The sequence below is a fragment of the Zootoca vivipara genome, chromosome 13 (genome assembly GCF_963506605.1).
Source record: "Zootoca vivipara chromosome 13, rZooViv1.1, whole genome shotgun sequence".
NCBI classification, from domain to species: Eukaryota; Metazoa; Chordata; class Lepidosauria; order Squamata; family Lacertidae; genus Zootoca; species Zootoca vivipara.
The window spans coordinates 25,512,570-25,531,172 of record NC_083288.1 but is presented as its reverse complement, the minus strand read 5'-3'; the positions used below and the strand labels follow the sequence as shown (position 1 = coordinate 25,531,172).

At 45.4% G+C, this 18,603-nt stretch overlaps 1 protein-coding gene across 3 annotated transcripts in view; it reads right to left on the bottom strand.

The window, feature by feature from the left end:
* The window catches only part of IKZF3 (IKAROS family zinc finger 3), a 57,352-nt gene that overhangs the window by 24,871 nt on the left and 13,878 nt on the right, over nucleotides 1-18,603 (bottom strand). For 2 of the 3 annotated variants that reach the window (XM_035136255.2, XM_035136258.2), the window contains exons 4-6: nucleotides 5,895-6,158; nucleotides 4,627-4,794; nucleotides 2,583-2,699 (exon numbers count right to left, since the gene is read on the bottom strand). In XM_035136255.2, the coding sequence (XP_034992146.1) occupies nucleotides 2,583-2,699; nucleotides 4,627-4,794; nucleotides 5,895-6,158 (549 nt within the window). The remainder of the gene's footprint in view (nucleotides 1-2,582; nucleotides 2,700-4,626; nucleotides 4,795-5,894; nucleotides 6,159-18,603) is intronic. The other variant, XM_035136257.2, reaches the window with a different exon arrangement.

Genomic DNA, 18,603 nt, shown 5'->3' with positions numbered 1-18,603 from the left:
TTATTTACTGAAGTGCCGCTGTGGATGTACAATCTAAATGTGGAGTGGGGAAGGGACTGCCACAAAATATTAATAATTAGTACAGATACTGTGAGGGAAGTGTAAGATCGGTTTCGATGGTGGTAAGAAGGGTCCCTGTACTGCAAAGGGAGCAGAGAAGGAGAGCGCGAAGGAGAAGCAGAAAACACCAACTTTTTGGGTGCTCTTATCCCCTCCCCAACCCCTCTCTCTGTCTCTCTCTCTTTCTCCTTTGGTCCTCTATTCTAGCAACGTTACAACGGGGTGCCTTTTCGGGGTGCAGTTCAGGCTGTTCCCAACATGAGACTTCTGTCAGCCCAGGACCTTAACAGTTTCACATTTCTCACAGCGAGAGGGTATGGTTAACAAAACCTCAGAAGTGCTAAATGAGACCTGAATGAGCGGCCTTGCTTCCTGTCACACCAAATGATGTGGTCATTGGGGGAATGGAGCACAGAACAAGACAACTGATTAGTGGCCCGATAAGGATCTCTGATCAGGCATAGGAGTCACGTTTGAATTACAACGCTGCATGCAGGGTTTGGGGGGTATGAACTTTTTTTCCCCTTCCTTCCCAGCCATGTGGTCGCAAATGCTAACCTTTTCAATCAATGGCAAATTCCAGAGGAGCCGTCGAAACACAGATGAGATGCCTCAGAGAAGACAAATGCAGAACAAAATCCCCTGCGCTCATTCCTCCGAGTAGCTCAAGCTAGATTCCGTACGCCCACAGATCCTCTCTGCTTGCAACAACCACCACCATTTCCCTTCCACCCTTTAGTAACACAAAAGGAGTATACACACACACACACACACACACACACACACACACACACACCCCTATACTGACATCAGTTGATCATACCAATAAATAATTCTTTATGCCACCGTCATGTGACTGGCAAGTTTTTGAAATTAACCCAACGTTTATGAATTGCGCCAAAGTTCAAGTGAAATTTAAAATGTTGAATGTGAGTTCATAAACATGTTGTTCTTTATCTGGGGCAGGGTGTTATTTATTATAAGCCGCAACCTAATCAACCAATAAGATCTACAGTAAAAACAAGTGCGGCAGGAAATTCCATTACGAAAATTCAATGTATGGAAAAGCTTGGTAAATAAGTAAGCTTTAAACTGGCATTGAAAAGATAATCTAGGAGTTTCCAGCTGCACTTCTGAGCTCAGGGCATTCCACCTTGAAGGTGCTACCACAGAAAAGGCCCTGAGCCTAAATGACCATTTATCTTCAGACTACAATCCGCTATATTTCCAATTGCAACTTCTCTGCTTAGCTCCTTGGCCACATCCACGCCGTATGTTGAAAGCAAATTTATACCACTTTAACAGCAATGAATCCTGGGAACTGTTGTTTTTAACCTAGCACAGAGCTACAATTCCCAGGATTCTTTGGGGAGAGCCATGTGATCCATATGTGCTTTGAAATGTATGGTGTGGCTGTGACCCTATAAATTGGGGTGGATGTTGCCAGGAACTTCCCATCCAGCTCGTGCTGCAGAAGCAGCAAACTAGAACGACAGAAGTTCTCTGTAATCCAAATCATCTGAAACGGTTTGTCAAAATGCACAAAGATCCCAGGCAGCCCTTTAAAATGCCTCAAGACAACTGCTTTGCTTTCCACGCCATCCCTCCACCACTACCCTTGGCCTTCCAAGGGGACTGTGGGGTAAAACTAGAGGCCGGATTAACTGTTTTTATATGCAACAACAGCAGCAAGAGTATTATTGGCACAGAAATGGAAACAAGAAGAATTACCGACGATAGAAGAATGGCAGATGAAGTTAATGGACTACGCAGAATTGAATAAGATGACAGGGAGAATTCGAAACCAGCGGGACCAGAGGTTCTTGAAAGACTGGACTAAATTTGAGAAATATTTGAAAAACAATTGTAAACAACAAATTATGCTAGTAGGTTTGCAAGAAGTTTTGTAAGGAGAACTATATGAAATATTACAGAGATAAATTAGGAAAATAAAAATTGGTTAGATTTTATTAAAAGGAATAGTGAATTATGGAATACAAGAAGAATTTAGGAAGATTGGAAATCTTTAGACGTGGTTGATGGAAGTCCAAAAAAAATTGTATAAGATGTGAATGAATGTTAAATGATGTATGGAAAATTTATGCAAAAAAACCTAATAAAATATTATTATTTTTTAAACTAGAGGCCGGATTTGTGCAACAGGCAGAGTGGATTAGAACTGGCTGAGGCTACTGGTGAAATGGCAGCTGTATCCTCTCCCATTGCCTTGGGGCATTTAAATAGACATTTTTTGTATAAAAACATGCCTGAATATGTTATCTGAGATTGAATAAATTCCTGGTAATAGGATCTGTTTACAGCAACTATGCAAAAAATTTGCCATGGTGGAGGAAGGTCTATATGCCTGAAATTATTTGATTCCACAGAGCCACATGGATTTCCCTCCCCTCACGAAGGGAGGGAAACAATTCTTCATGGAACTCTGTTCCACGTTCTTCCCCTCCTTGATACTCCAACTTAATTTGGAATTTTCTGCAACTAATTAATTTCGAGGGGCTCACCAGCTTCACCAAGGGTAGCGTTCTGCAGGTAAGTCCGGCATCTCTCTTTGTGTTCTTCCAATGAGCTTCTCTGTTTGTAACTCCGTCCACAGAATTCGCACTTGAATGGTTTCTCCACTAGGAGGAATAAGCAAGCAAACAAAAGGACTGTTATCTTTCTGTGCATGTACTGTGTTACTGATCCATCAATTTTAATATGTAAACCAGTGGCTTAAAACCATTGCCTTGCTCATCATCCCTTGAATTCTCCTGCATGAGCGATCAGATTGCATCAGGGACTGGAATAATCTCAGATACCCAATTGCCCAGCAGACTTAAATTTTTCCCCTCTAATCCCAACTTTACCCATTCTGCAGATGAAGGAAAATGCGGAAGATTACTCTGTGTGGCCCATAGATGCCAGTCTCCCAAACCTCCCTTATCTGCCCACTTTCTTCTTGCCAACACTAGGTAAAGGTAAAGGGACCCCTGACCATTAGGTCCAGTCGTGACCGACTCTGGGGTTGTGGCGCTCATCTCGCGTTATTGGTCGAGGGAGCCGTCGTACAGCTTCCAGGTCATGTGGCCAGCATGACAAAGCTGCTTCTGGCGAACCAGAGCAGCACATGGAAATGCCGTTTACCTTCCTGCTGGAGTGGTACCTATTTATCTACTTGCACTTTGACGTGCTTTCGAACTGCTAGGTTGGCAGGAGCTGGGACCGAGCAACAGGAGCTCACTCCGTCGCAGGGATTCGAACCACCGACCTTCTGATCGGCAAGCCCTAGACTCTGTGGTTTAACCCACAGTGCCACTTGCGTCCCCTCACCAACACTACATAGTTCCTAATGTTCCAGGGCTCTATGGGAGATTTTACCCCAGCCCTGCTTTCTCCATGACTACTCCATATCTCCACCACCCATTCTGTCCTATTTTCTTTAGCCTCTCTGCCTAGCCCTTCTCACGCTTCATGTGCACAGCTCCTGCTGCCCGTATGCACTTTGAAATTTCATCAGAGCCCCCTCTTTCATTAGCCCCTTTTGTCTCCCATCTTCTCTCTCAAATTTCATCAAGTTCCCTTCTCCTTTTAGCCTTCTCTCAGGTTCAGTCCCTGCTCTGCACACTTCCTTCAGCTATCTTGCTTGGATGGCTTTAAAAGAGGAGTAGTCAAATTCACAAAGGATAATAACAATGGCTATTAGATGATGGCTATGTATGTTCTACTTCCACTGTTGGAGAAAATTGAGATCGCTGCCCTGCAGGGGGTTAGACTAAATGACCCTCAGGATCCCTTCCAACTCTACAATTCTCTGATTCTATGATTCCAGGTCCCCTTGCTCCTTTGCTTTTCCCCCGGGTCCTCTTTCCAACCTTCAACGTGCATCAGAAGGCTACTCCTGTACCTACAGGTTGTGTGAGATGTTATTCCCAGCCAGGTTGACCTTCTCTCTTAAGACTAAAATGCTAATCAATGGCACTAAATGATTTGTGAACATTTTGTGACATCACAGCAGCTCTGCCAATCAGCATTCAGTGCTTCCACGTGCATAATGCAAAGACTAGACATCAATTCTCTTTGTAAAGTTGATTGCTTATAACACACACACAAAAATGGTGTGACTTCATCACAGTTTCCTAGATAAGTATGACACATCAGCATCAATGACTTTGATCAATCTTGTGTGGTTAGTTGACTCTCACGCAATATTTAGATGCAAAAGTAACTACCCATGGTGAAGGGGGTGATAAAGAGTTTGAAAGACTGAAAGTGAAGAGGAAAAGGAACTGGACCCATTCAAGGAGGGCGGGTGGGGGGACGCCCCCATGTATAAGACGCCCCCTACTTTTGGGGACCCCAAATTAAGAAAATGGGGAGAGATGGCCCAAAGTTGTTGAGCTTTAGCAACCAATCACCCACCTGATTGCAGCTGACAAGCTCCTGCTCGCAGCTGCAACCAATCGCCCGTCCTGCATATGCACTATCCGTGTTTCAGACACCCCCGATTTTTAACCTTATTTTAGAGTAAAAAACACGGAACAGTATTTTTTTTTTGAAGTCACTTACCGGAATGTGTCCTTAAGTGACCAGTGAGCGCATCTCTCCTTTGACAGGCATAGCTGCAAAGGTGGCATTTGAATGGCTTTTCCCCGGTGTGAAGTTTAACATGGCGGAGAAGGTTGCCCTTTTGAGTAAACGAGGCCCCACACTGGTTACACTGGAAAGGGCGCTCACCTTTAAAACACCATGGAAGGAGGAGAAAAAGGTATCACTTAAGGGCTATCATGCAGGCAGAATAGCCTCTATACTAAAAACACAAATTATACATAACTAGCGGGACCAGCCACGTGTTGCTGTGGCCCAGTCAGGGCCCCTGTACCCCAGTGGAGGATGGTAGGATACCCCTCCCTCTGTTGTCCCCGGGGAGTGTTGGCCCTCCCCCTGTATCTCCATACCTTGGCCCCCACCCTTGGAAAAGGAGCCGTCTGGGTCATGTATTATAGTCGTTGGCCAGTAGATGGTGCTGTGTTGAGTTCCTCAAAATTGGCTTTTACCTGCCTCAGGTGTGACATCTGTCTAAGCAAACTGTATAAGATCCTTCGCGTATTCGCACGTGATGTTGTGTCAAAATTTGAACACAATTGGTCAAGCGGTTTCGGTGAAAAGTGGAGACATGCAAACATGGTCGGTTTACATTTTTATACCTATATATAGTTTCTGCCTGAGGGCTGACAGGCAGGGCTTCAGATGCCACCATAGCTGCCAAGTTTTCACTTTTCTCGCGAGAAAGCCTATTCAGCATAAGGGAAAATCCCTGTAAAAAAGGGATAACTTGGCAGCTATGGATGCCACACCACCCAGTACTGGACAAAGGAGGGAATGCATGGGCCACCCCACAGACCTAAAGTGTGTGAATTAAACCTAGTGGCATTCTTCACCAGGAATAGCAAGAGTCTTGTGGCACCTTAAAGTGTTGTGCACAACGTAATTCTTGCCTGAAGAAGATCCACTGAAATTGATGGTCAGGACGACTAACTCAGAGGCGTTAGTTTCTGTGGGGCTACTCCTTTTGTAATCACTATTTTTGGTTGGAAAACCGCATTGCAAAATTCAGATAAGTGCGAATTTTGAAGGATAGCTGTGTTTTGGTTCGCATGGTTGTTGTTTCTCAGGAAGTAGCAATGTGATAAATTTGGCTTTCAATGCAAACTGAATCAAATTTCTCCCCCACCTCTACTCCCCACCCAACTTGACACAGGGATGATAAACTTACTGGGCCCAGATCAAATACATTTAACACCGACCTTGCCTTAGAAAGCACTAAAAGTAATTACCAGTGTGGCTGCGTTTGTGAACCATCAAGACATTGAGGCTGACACAGCGCAACCCACAAATGTGGCAAATCAGCTTTCCGCTAGACGGCCTGATGAGGTCGTACGGCCCAGAATGCCTCTCTAGCTCGATGCTGTCATACTCTCCATACTCCTGCTGGCAGTTATAAAGGCTCCCAGGCTCTCCTCGGTTTTCCATTGGTTCAGAATTCAAAACGCCATCTTCTTTTTCAGTGTATTCACCTTTGCCTTTAAGCAAGCCATCTTCTGGAGGGTGGGTGCAGGGAAATGGAAGAGAGGTCCCAAATGTGAGGAGTTTGATAAAAATTGAGAATCCATAGAAAGAAGTTAGCCATGCTTTTTCCCATTACAGACAAAAATAATGCAAAATGGTTTCCCCCCCCCCCAGTTTTCTTTTTTGCCTTTTCTGGATCTTAAAACTTCTTTTGGGGGTGGAGGGGGGGCAGGCAGATTGAATTCAAACAATTATAGGTTATAAGCCATTTAGACCAGGGGCGGGAATTTTGTTGGTCTTTAGTTCTCACCAGCCCCACCCAGCCAGCACATTCAACAGTCTGTGATGATGGGAACTGGAGTCCGATAATCTGGAAAAGCAGTTTTCCCACCCCTGATTTACACCAGTGGAAACCATTTTTAATGCCCACCCTCTTTCAATTCCCCACTGCCCACCTCATTCACAACTGCTCACAGTATGAAGAAAATAGGGAAACCAGAAAAAGAGAAGGAAAAATAGGAGCGAGATAGAGATGAAGGGAGGGCAGAGAAGAGAAACAACATGAAGACAAGATCCATTCAAGACCCAGCAACTCAAGAGATGGCTCCCAGGTAAGATCAGAAGTCTCAGGAGTATTTCATTTTTAGCATCACTGTTTCCTTGACGCTTAATTCTAATATTTCTTCCACCCACAGATCAATCCATATCACTGTCTTATAAGCTGTCATCCTGGAGCCACTTCTGTGCTCACCTGATGCCAGGAAATGTTCTGGATTTCTGAGCAGCTGCAGGAGCAAGAAAACACCCGGCTCAATGAACTGCTAGAAACTCCAAAGGCAGCTGTTTGTGGCATTAGAAAGTCTTTAAGCAGCAACCCATTGTACAGAACCATGCAATTCCACCTGGGACGAAGGGATGGAGGCTACTTCTGTGTGCTGGCTTTTCATCACATGGCCCTAAAAATACTGGGGGAAGGCTCCATAGAGCACTTCAGAATTAGGCCTGTTTGAGTCTTGTTTGTTTCAACTAGAGGACATACAGAAGCAAAATGATCCAGGCACCAGGAATGGAATTTGCAATTTATCACAGGGCCGGATTTAGGTTTGATGAGGCCCTAAGCTATTGAAGGTAATGAGGTCCTTTATATGTCCAGCTGTCCTTTGTCAACAACAAATTGTCGCTGTTTTTGTTGTTGAATATATGCTATATGGCAGGCATCCCCAAACTTCGGCCCTCCAGATGTTTTGGACTACAATCTCCATCATCCCTGACCACCGGTCCTCTTAGCTAGGAATCATGGGAGTTGTAGGCCAAAACATCTGGAGGGCCGCAGTTTGGGGATGCCTGCTATATGGTAAATTATGGACCTAATAGGAGCCTACACAACACAAAACAAAACACTGTTGCTGTATGTAGCTTTTATTTTATTTGTTTTTTTTATCTTATATTTTGGAAATGTACATCCAGGTTTTTTTCCTTTTACTTTTTGGGGGCCCACAAGAGAGTGGGGCCCTAAGATATAGCCTGTTTAGCTTATACATAAGTCTGGCACTGACAGACATGGACCAATAGGAGTGCTGGTGGGAGTATGTGTACATGTGTATGGTGCTTAACTCTTCCTCTGCCAGCTATTTTTCCATTCCAAAATCACCTCAAGATGCCTGCTTCCCCTCTCAGAACTGATGCATGTGTACTCTGAAGAAGGGAAATCAACTCGTGCGCAGGGTTTGAGCCAGAAAATTGTCAACAGGGAAAGCCCTCCCTCCCACCTTCTCCTGAGGCTGCTTGTCATTTTTCTTTTTTTAAAGCCTCAACACTGAGACTTCATTGAGCACATTTGTTTATAATGGATGAGTTGCCCTGAAACACCTCACGCTTCATTTAAAAACAGCATCACGCTGTAGCTGTGAAGGTAATATTTCTGTAGGTAAGGGAAAGCCCGCTTCTCGCTCTATGGCCAGCAGAATGAGTTAAGCAAAAAATAGTAAACAATGCAGAACTACACGAAATAAGTCGTGCAAATTCAATTTGCATAATATATACATGAGCACAGTCCAACTTATCTAGGAATGGAATTTAATCCCCCCCCCCCCAGCGAAGAGTTACACGTAGCCCTTCCCATTGCAAGCCACGATGAGTCTATGCAACTGAGACCTGCAAAAAAAATGATGCTGCAGTGTGAAGTCTGTCTGTTCAGGTTCCCAATCGTTGCTTTTCTTTCCCTCCCAGTTTTCCATTCCCCTCCCTATTTTTCTGTGCACGCTCGGTCCTCATTGGACTGCTTTGGATTTTTGAGAACCCTGCCTAGAACACAAATCACAGTGGAAGCTCCGTAAATAGGTCATCTGGAGAAGCCCGTAGAATCTATTGGCTCATAGGATCATTCCCACATAAGGCAAGTATGGAGAAGTTGTGAACCTCTAGATCAAGCATCCCCAAACTGCAGCCCTCCAGATGTTTTGGCCTACAACTCCCATGATTCCTAGCTAACAGGACCAGTGGTTGGGGAAGATGGGAATTGTAGTCCAAAACATCTGGAGGGCCGAAGTTTGGGGATGCCTGCTCTAGATGCTGCTGAACTATAGTTCCTATCAGGCCCACCAAGGCTTACGGTACCAATGGCCAGGGATGGTGGAAATTGTAATTCAACAGCATCTGGAGGGCCAAAGGATACCTGCTTAAGAGTTGCACATGGCCACTACCAGGGAACTGACTACTTTGGAAGCAGCTGGGAGTATGATGCAGTGCATCCATCACCACAATTGTCTTGAAACAAATGCAGGAAGCAAAATCCTATGCATGTTTACTTGCTGGTAAGTTCCACTGTGTTCATTCAATAGGGCACACTCCCATGTAAGTGGAAATAGGATCACAGTCTTAGCATAGTTGCCAAGTCTCCCGCTGAAAAATGCGGGATCAGCAGTGGCGCCGGAACCGGAAGTCACTTCTACGCATGTCTGGACATGCGTAGAAGCAACTTCCGGTTCCGGCGCCGCCCGATTTCCGGTGCCCAGACATGGGTAGTGCGGCACCGGAAGTCGCTTCTACGCAACATGCATAGAAGTGACTTCCGGTGCCCCGCTACCCATGTCTGGGCACTGGAAATCGGGCGACGCCAGCACCCAAAATGGAGCCTCCCTGGCAGGTAGGAAATCCGGGGGATTTACAGGATTTTTTCCAATCCGGGCTGCCAGAGGGAAACGGTTTAAAATATGGGGGTTTCCCGCGAAAAACAGGAGACTTGGCAGCTATGAGTCTTAGTAACAATTGTGGAGTTTACCATTCATTGCCTTTCTGTAGCACTAACAAAGCGTGAGGCATTCAGATGAAATTTGAGGGACTCTATAATAAATGCACATGCAGGACAGCTGGTATGTTGAGCTTGTTGAAGAAAGCTCGGGCAGCCAGGAGTGGACTTTTGCATTAAATGATCATTTAATACAAAAGCCCAGTCCTGTCCACCCAAGCTTTCTTCATTTCAGCAGCCCAGTTTAGATGGAAACGTTTTCTTCTTCCTATTGTTGAACAACTAGGAGTCAGAACAGGGGTCGGCAACCTGAGGCCCATGGGCCACAAGCGGCCCATGGGGGTCGTTTAACTGGCCCATGGACCCCTGCCGCCTGCTCGGGGATCCCCACCGCTCACTCGGTTGGCTCCCGTGCGCCACGCTAAACCATCGCGGAGCAGAACGGGGACCACCTTCCGCAATGCTGGCTGGCTTCCCATTGGCTGCAGGAAGCTCCTGCAGCCAATGGGAAGCTGCACACGCCTCCTCCGTGCCAGAAGGAGTGCCAGAAATAGTGTTTGTACATGCGTGCATGCGCACTCCGGCCCACCGTGGCATCTGCGGGACCGTGAACTGACCCAAGCCACAAAAACTTTGCCGACCCCCGAGTCAGAAAGTCTTTGCCAGTGTACTGCAAACCACACAAGAGATCTACCAGTAAACCCCAACCTATCTTCTGTCTGCCCCCAGCTCTATGGTTTGAGAAAAGTAGTGTGGGGAGTGAATGTATCAGCTTCTGAAGATATGCTTTGATTGCAGAATATGGTTTCAAACATCCTCACTGGATACGCACAGTGACTACCTCTTGAGGTTTTTGTATGGGTAGAGTTTACTAATCGTATGTGTCTGCAAGAGGAGCATCTTCATGGGTGAGGCCAAAGGAGAAGGATCTTGGCAGTTGGACATAACCAGTGAAGGAGAAAGAAGTTTTTGCAGCTGGCTGATAAGAAGGAGCCTTGAGAAGAAAAGGACTAAGCTATTGGTTTTTAGAAACCATACAGACCAGCACTGGGCACCTGGGTGCTTGCCTTCCTCCCAGTTTGTACAATGCAAATAAGCAGACGTCATAAATAAGGGTGGGAAAATCTGCCAGTTTCTGTTTCTCTGGTTTCTGGTTTCTCCAACCTTAAGTTCCATTCTCCACATTTCCACATCAGTCCTCAGGAAAAGTCATCGGCATTTTGCTGTGAATGTATCCGAGCGCGCACACATTTGTATACATATTTTTGCAAAGCAATTTCCCCTAAAGTAACACATTTCTGTATATTATTTTCTCTAATGTATACATTTTAATGATGCATATGCATTTTTGCACACATTTCTTGGCTGAAGAGCTGCATATGCAAAAACATCAGAGAAGTGCAAATTTCAAAGAGTGGCTCTGTTTGGATTGTACTGTTTTGGAAATAGCAAATTAGATAGGTTTGCCTTTAAATGCGAAATGAATTCTCTGGCATCCCTAGTTACAAAATCACACTACACAAGTCCACAGCACTCTCCAATCCCAAGGAAACTGACTGTGCAAAAGGCTGGCCCTGGTTGGGGAAGTTGAGACATGGACAATACAACTCACCTACTATGGGATTCTGCCTGTGGGAACCTCTTTGCAAGATTCTTATTGAAACTCCTCCTAAGGAAAAAATACCCGCCTTTTGCTTTTCCTTCAGGCCATCTGCATTTGCATAGTGCATCTCTCTGCCTCTGATTCACTTTTGATAAGGAACTGAAAGGATGCACCTGAGCTCTCCTGACTGAAGCCCCCGCCATGCTCTAGTGCTTGAAGGTTCCCCCAAGCAAAAGCTTGAGCGATTTTTCAGTTTGCATGTAGGTGCTTTCTAAAAAAGCATGACGGGAAACATGCAGACCAACATGCAGAAGGGGCAGAAAGCAGAAGCTGTGAGAAAAGAGCAGTTCGGTGACAAGCAATAGCATTACCTCACTGGCAGGAGGTAAAGGGAAGAGAGAATAGCCCAGCCTTGCTCAGGGAGGCTTATATTTGTCTTGAAAAAGCAATACTTGATTTGAAAGCCTTTCACTTGCGCCTGGCTATGGGTCAAGCCAGGCACGTCTAAAGTCCGTTTTGGGGGCCTAATCTGCCAATCGGTTAAATCTCTGTGGCAGTTTATTAATCCCCTGTGGTAGTTTTCCTGGGGGTAAAATCCCTGAAAAAGCTCAACAACTTCAATCCTAAAAAAAAGGTCAATAACTCTGGTCAGCCTGCATGCATGTTCACTTCATCAAATCTGGCCCTCTTTGAAAAAAGTTTGGGCATCCCTGTTAAGCTCACCAAGAGAGCTCTGCCTATTGAGAATTCCAAATATTCCCTCCCCAACAGGCCAAGGAAGCTGGAGGGGACAGAAACCACACCTTTCCCTATATATTAATTTACTCAGTAAGAAGCGTCACACAATTCAATAGGATTTACTTCTGTGTAGACAAAGGGACACTGGAAGCTGCTTTATTCTACGTCAAACCACTGGTCCATCTAGCTCAGTATTGTCTACACCAGAGGTAGCAAAGCGGTGCCCTCCAAGCGTTGCTGGACTCTGTATCCCATCGTACTCAGCAAACACAGTCAGGGATGATAGGAGTTGGAGTCTAACATCATCTGCAATACACCATGTTAGCTACTCCAGTCTACACTGACTGGCAGCAGGCAAGGGATTCTCCCAACTCTACCTGCAGATGCTGGGGACTGAAGCTGGGATATTCTGCATGCAAAGCAGATACTCTACTGCTGAGCTACAGCCCTTCCCAGCCAGCAGAGGATTGCATTGTGAGGCTGCAATTCTAAGCACACTTAAATAGTGCTAAGTCCTATTGGAATCAGAGATCCTTGCTGCCAAATAAAGATAAAGGTAAAGGGACCCCTGACCATTAGGTCTAGTCGTGACCGACTCTGGGATTGCGGCGCTCATCTCGCGTAGCCAGCGTACAGCTTCCAGGTCATGTGGCCAGCATGACAAAGCTGCTTCTGGTGAACCAGAGCAGCATACAGAAATGGCGTTTACCTTCCTGCTGGAGCGGTACCTATTTATCTACTTGCACTTTGACGTACTTTCGAACTGCTAGGTTGGCAGGAGCTGGGACGGAGCTGCCAAATAGATGTGTTTAAAATTGCACCGACAAAGACAGAGGAACTGCTGCCTGCCTGTCTCTATCTCTCATCATCTCTCTTCTTAACAGCTACTTGTATCTGCTCCTCATCTTTCCAATTTCCATTTTTTAACAAAAGTCACTAGGATGGTTCTGTCTCATTCCATTTATATCTGGACAATGACATCCATCATTCCTAACCAGCATGATCAGGGATGACGGAAGTCAGTGCCATAGCTACTGGGGGGGGGGGTGCTATCCATTTTTTTTTTGCCCCAGGTAAGGCCTCCAGCGCCCTTGAGGCTCCCAGTCTGTGTTGTGTACAAAAATGTGTGGGGTGGGTCTTTGACCTGGGTGAAATAAAGCCTTGTTTTGCCCCTGCTGGGAACTGTGATTCAGCAACAGCTAGGGATTCGTGGTTGGTCGAAGGCTTCAAAGGCATCACAGCATTTACACACTGAGACCACAATCTAGAGAACCGAATTTCCTCCCTCAGCCCACTCCATCCACAGGAGACAGGCTGAGAAAACTGGAGGGGAATGTGGCACTGCTGGCCACCTTTCTACAGCTGGTTAAGAATCTCTGTTTGACTCATCACTCCATAGCATGAATCGTTCAAGCTGTTCCCACTCCCAACTCCTGGGTAAAACCAGTCACTAAAAAGGAGGGAAGATGAACAATGGAGGAAGGCCGCCAGTGCTTCTATGACCCCATCCAACCGCCCCTGCCTGCTTGTGTGTACATGCGGCTGTGGAGGGGAGGCTTAAAGTTAGGATTTGTAACCACATGCTCAGGGCTGATTCATACATTGGTAGAGCAAGGCAGAAGTCACTTCTCCGGGGTTCCTTCCCACTCCACTCCACGCTAATGTCAGCGTTTGAAAAACCGTGTCATTCCTTCCACTCATGGAGCTCTGACACATAACTGTTACGGGTGGAGCAGTGTAGGAAGGAAAAAACCAGAGGAAAACATTACCTATGCTGTTGTGACAAGAGTGTGACTCAGGCCCCCGTCTTGTTCATGCCCCCTCAAGCTTTCCCCAAGGCAAAGGGTACATCCACACTAGGTGTGGGTGGTTAATGTGTAATTCCCACTCTCCGTCCCCTGAGGGGAAATTGACATGGTGGAAGATGGGGCACATGCTGAAGGTTGGGGAGTTATGCGGCTTATGGTGAGAGAGAACAATGAGTGGGCAGGATTAACAGGGAGTGGGCAATTTCCAGTTCATTTCTGAGCACAATTCAAGGTGTTTAAAACCCTAAACGGGGTGAGACCCAAATACCTGAAAGATCGCTTCCTTCCCTACAGACTTTCTTGGGTGTTAAGATCAGTAGATTAGTCATTCCGCCACCCTCAGAAATTTAGCCGGGGTAGTCTAGGAGAGGGAATCCTTTATGTCAGCTCCTAGGTCAGAGTTTTTCATGGTGGCGACACACTTTTTAGGCATGCATCATTTCACGACACAGTAATTCAGTTTTACTAGCAGACCAGAGGTTAAATGAACCTATTTCCAGCTCCGAGAGGAACGCGACACACTTAAACACTGCAACACACAGTTTGGAAAGCTCTGTCCTAGGTTGCTGAATTCCCTCTGTATTATGCAGTTTCCATCATATGCTGAAGACAGACCTCTTTACCCTGGCTTTTGACACCTAATGTATGTACCGTATTTTCAGGACTTAACTGATTCCTGCGAATATAATTTGTTTTGACTGTTTTTAATTCTGAATTTTAAACTGTTGTAACTTATCCTTGGACCTCCTGGTGAAGTGTGGGTGATAAATTGATCAACAACAACAACAACAACAACAACAACAACAACAACAACAACAACAACAACTGAGACATGGGTGCAGAGGGGGATGACTTTGGATCTTGTCTTGTTTTTCATTTAAATAACTCATTTCTAGGGTGATGCCTCAATGAACCCAGACAGACGGTGAACACCTGGTGGAAATTTCACTTACTAAAAATACCAACCAAACTTTCCGAATTCCTTGGCAAGCACGAAGGCTTATTGCCAAAAAGCTGGCCTCTCTTAAAAGAAAATAAAAAACAGGGGAGGGACAAATTAATAAATTAGCAAACTAGATTTTTTGGGGGGGGGTAAAGAAAAGATATTCAAATATCAAGAATTTATGCTTCCATTGTGGAAGGTCTAAAGTAGGGATGGGGGAGAAACCTAGTGCAATTCGCCCTGAAAAGGCAAATCTACCCAATTCGCACTTCCTGAAACAATACGTGAACTGAAACAAAGTCATTATTTGAAATGGGTGCTTTTACAAATTTGGCAATGCAGTTCCCCAACCAAGGAATATGTACTGAAATGCCTAGACTGGCTAAAGCGTGCACAGAATGCATATATAACATTTAAAGAAGGTTAAAATTGTATTGTATTAGGCAAAGCTTCATACATCAATGTGCGTATGAGCAGAACCCCACACTAAAATGCTGATGAATCTTCATGAGAATCTTTTTTAAAAAAGAAAGAAAGAAAGAAAATAAAAATCAACTTGCGAGTGATTGGGGAACGTGGAGAACTCAGCTTAATGTTTGAAAAATGGGGGGAAACTGAGAAGAACTGCCTAGTTTGAAGGCACCGGAAGCGATTTTGTCTCAGAAAATGCGACCTATACTAGCACTGGTTTTCAAATTCTGCACCTCCAGAGAATCCACTCCAGATGAAGTTGTCTGCTGACGAATCCTTGAATGCTGTGGAGGGTTCTGGGTCACGTTCTCAGTACAAGTTGGGTTCAGGCGTCCAAGGCCCACTGGGACTAATTGCTGCCGCACGAGAACCCCAAATGTACTCCAGAATATCCCCAGACATTTGAAATATAAATGGTGCTGGTAGTGGCGGTAGCAGTGGCTGGTAAGCTGCCTTCCATAGAAATTTGTCTCCCATTACTGGATCTGTTGGTGAGGTTCTCTGATAAGCCTATGAGGAACCCTAGGATTCTTGGAAATGTAGCTTGAAAAACACAGCACAAGCCTATTAATACCATCAGTACTTCCATCCAAAGAATTATTCTAGGTGGAAAGGTTAGGGAACTCTAATAAAGAGTGCATGGAGAGCGTCTGGAGCTCTGTTCCATCTCCAGCTTCTCTTTATACAATACATTAATCCCAGGTAACAGAGCTGGGAAGGACTTCTGCATGAGATTTTGGAAAGCTGCCGCTCACCATAATAGACAATATGGGCTGGACTGGGCTAGCAAAATGCAGCTTCCCAAATTCAGATGCCTCGCCTTCTTTAAGGGCCACGCTTCAGTGTTCAGAAAGCAACAAAAATCGGGCAAAATTCATTAAACAAATCTCTCTCTCGCTCCCGCCCCAATCCCCCACTGTGAAAGGAGGGCCTTTAAAGTGCTTGGAGAAAAATAGCTGCCTATATACATGGGCAAAGAGTTAATGCTCTGCATAATTTTATGCATGGCATAACAACTCCTAGGCACGTTAGTTAATAAAACAAAGGAAGAAAACACAGAGAATTCACAGAGCCCTGCCTGACTTGTGAGTTTCAAATCAGAAACCACAATCAAAGGAAGACGCTGCCAATACAGTAAGTTTCAAGTTCCACAGTCGTGTGTGTTTTTAAAATCCTTTATGAAATCCCCTGTTAAATGAGCCTCTGCAGAAAAGGACTTGCTGAAGTTGCTAGATACGCCTCTCCCCCTCCCAATTTTGTCCCAGTAGCAGGACGAGGCAAGAGATGCGATATTCTGATAATAATAAAAAAACACAGCACTTCCTTTTCTAGCACAGCCACATGTCTAAGGCGAAGGCGGCTGGAACCTCAACCAAGAGAGCTTTGGGCAAATGCTCCCATTCTGCTCCTGCCTTTTCTCTTGCTCTTTTCACAGACACCCATAAAACAAAACCGCAGCATGCCTACCAGCTTAAAGGTCCAAGGTATCTTGAGCACCACGCCTTTCCCTATTTTGCACAAATACAAATGAACTAACTTACAGCACCGACAAACCTCTAATTCAGGAGTTCGTAACTTCACTAGCTGGGAATCCAAATTTGAAAATGGGACATACCTATACATGCAAATATATATAGGAGGTAAGGAGTTCCTGAACCCTGCAGCTTAAAAGCTCTCAGAGAGTAAAATGTCCAGTGGCAGCTGTGGTGGAGAAGAGGACGAGGGCTCCTGCACCTTTAACAGTTGTGCAGAAGAGCGGATTTTAGCTGGTATAGACTAACTTGTCTTTGCTGGCACAAGGAAAGCACAAGACCAGTAACTATCCTGGGATAAAAGTTCAGAAGTGTCCGGAAGATCAGGGGTCATCCCATGACAGAGTTCAGAAGTGGCAGTTCTTTTGCAGAGAAGGACCATTTTGGCCTCTGTGAAAGTACCCGCCTAATGTTTGCACTGCTCCTGTAAGCAGGCCATGGGCACCTCTACACAGCTGTGGATTGTAGACTCTGTGCTGCTCCTGTGGCACCCACACAACACTGCCCTTGTCAAAATGCATTCACGTATTTCCCTCCCCCCATTTACAGTGGAACCTTGGTTTATGAACACCTCGGTTTACGAATTTTCGGTTTATGAGCGCCGTGGACCCATCTGGAACGGATTAATTCACTTTCCATTACTTTCAATGGGAAAGTTCGCTTCAGTTTATGAACACTTCAGTTTATGAACAGACTTCCAGAACCAATTACACCCATGCTTCGGGTTAAGTACGCTTCAGGTTGAGTACTCTGCAGACCCGTCTGGAACAGATTAATCCACTTTCCATTACTTTCAATGGGAAAGTTCGCTTCAGTTTATGAACGCTTCAGTTTAAGTACTCCGCGGACCGTCTGGAACAGATTAATCCACTTTCCATTACTTTCAATGGGAAAGTTCGCTTCAGTTTATGAACGCTTCAGTTTATGAACAGACTTCCGGAACCAATTGTGTTCATAAACCGAGGTACCACTGTAATCGAGTCCTCCCTAACAAGAGGTGTTGGGGTGGGAACACCCGCCCACGTCTCCCTATATTTAGAGCTTGCGCTTGACCTTGCTACCCTGTTTCTCATATTTTAAGACATACCCATAAAATAAGCCATAGCAGGATTTTTAAGCATTCAAGGAATATAAGCCATACCCCGAAAATAAGACATAGTGATAGGCGCAGCAGCAATGCCGGCCGTGGCAGGAGGAGGAGGAAAAAAATAAGACATCCCTTGAAAATAAGCCACAGTGTGTTTTTTTGAGGAAAAAATAAATATAAGACATGTCTTATAATATGAGAAACACGGTATGCTGTCGTGTGTCGCCTGTCATTGTGATAGGGGCATGGCAGGAATTTTCCCCACTTGGCTGATTGGCTGGTGCCACTTGGGTTTCGCCACAACTTGTAAGGTTGGTGGATAGGCTCTGGTTCTTGTTGATAGGGGTGGCAGGATGCCTAGCCATCCCTATGCGGTGGGTATTCCTTTAAAAGGAATCCAAGGACTCGTGGAATGGTTGGTCTTCCCCGAGTGGGGTTGTGCCCTGAGCCTGAGTTCAGGGCTCATCTGGGGGGAGCGTGGCAGACACCCTGCCTGCCTCTGTCCCAGATGTTCACGCAAGGCTGACTTATGGCTGCTGCCCTGAGTCAGCGCGGCCTGCAGTGCTGCAGGAAGCTAGCCGAACCAGAGCCTATGCAACCACTCACTTGATTTGTAATCAATAAAGTTGTGGCTTAAATTCTGCCAAAAACCAAACCAAAATTTGAGTCCTGTTTGAATTTATTTCTAGGCCAGGTTAAAGGGTCTCCACACGCAAATCCAGAATTGCTGTTTCTGCATGTGTGAGCATCACTAGGCACGGTTAACTGTCGTGGGAATGCACTCCCAATTCTGTGCACTGCTAAATGCCCAAGAGCAGATTTATATAAAATATGGGTTGGCCTTTTGTTCCCGATAGTATATTCTATGAAACAAAACAGAACTTTTATTCCCTTTTTAGCTCAAACCCTATTTCTGGTAAGGCAGGTGATGTCACTCAGAGCCACTGCCATGGGAGGACTTAAAGGGGAAGTTCACGATCTTCCTGATTATCTCCTTAGCCGCTTATCTCTGCACTTGGTGCAGACAGTTGCAGTCCTGCTAACTCCA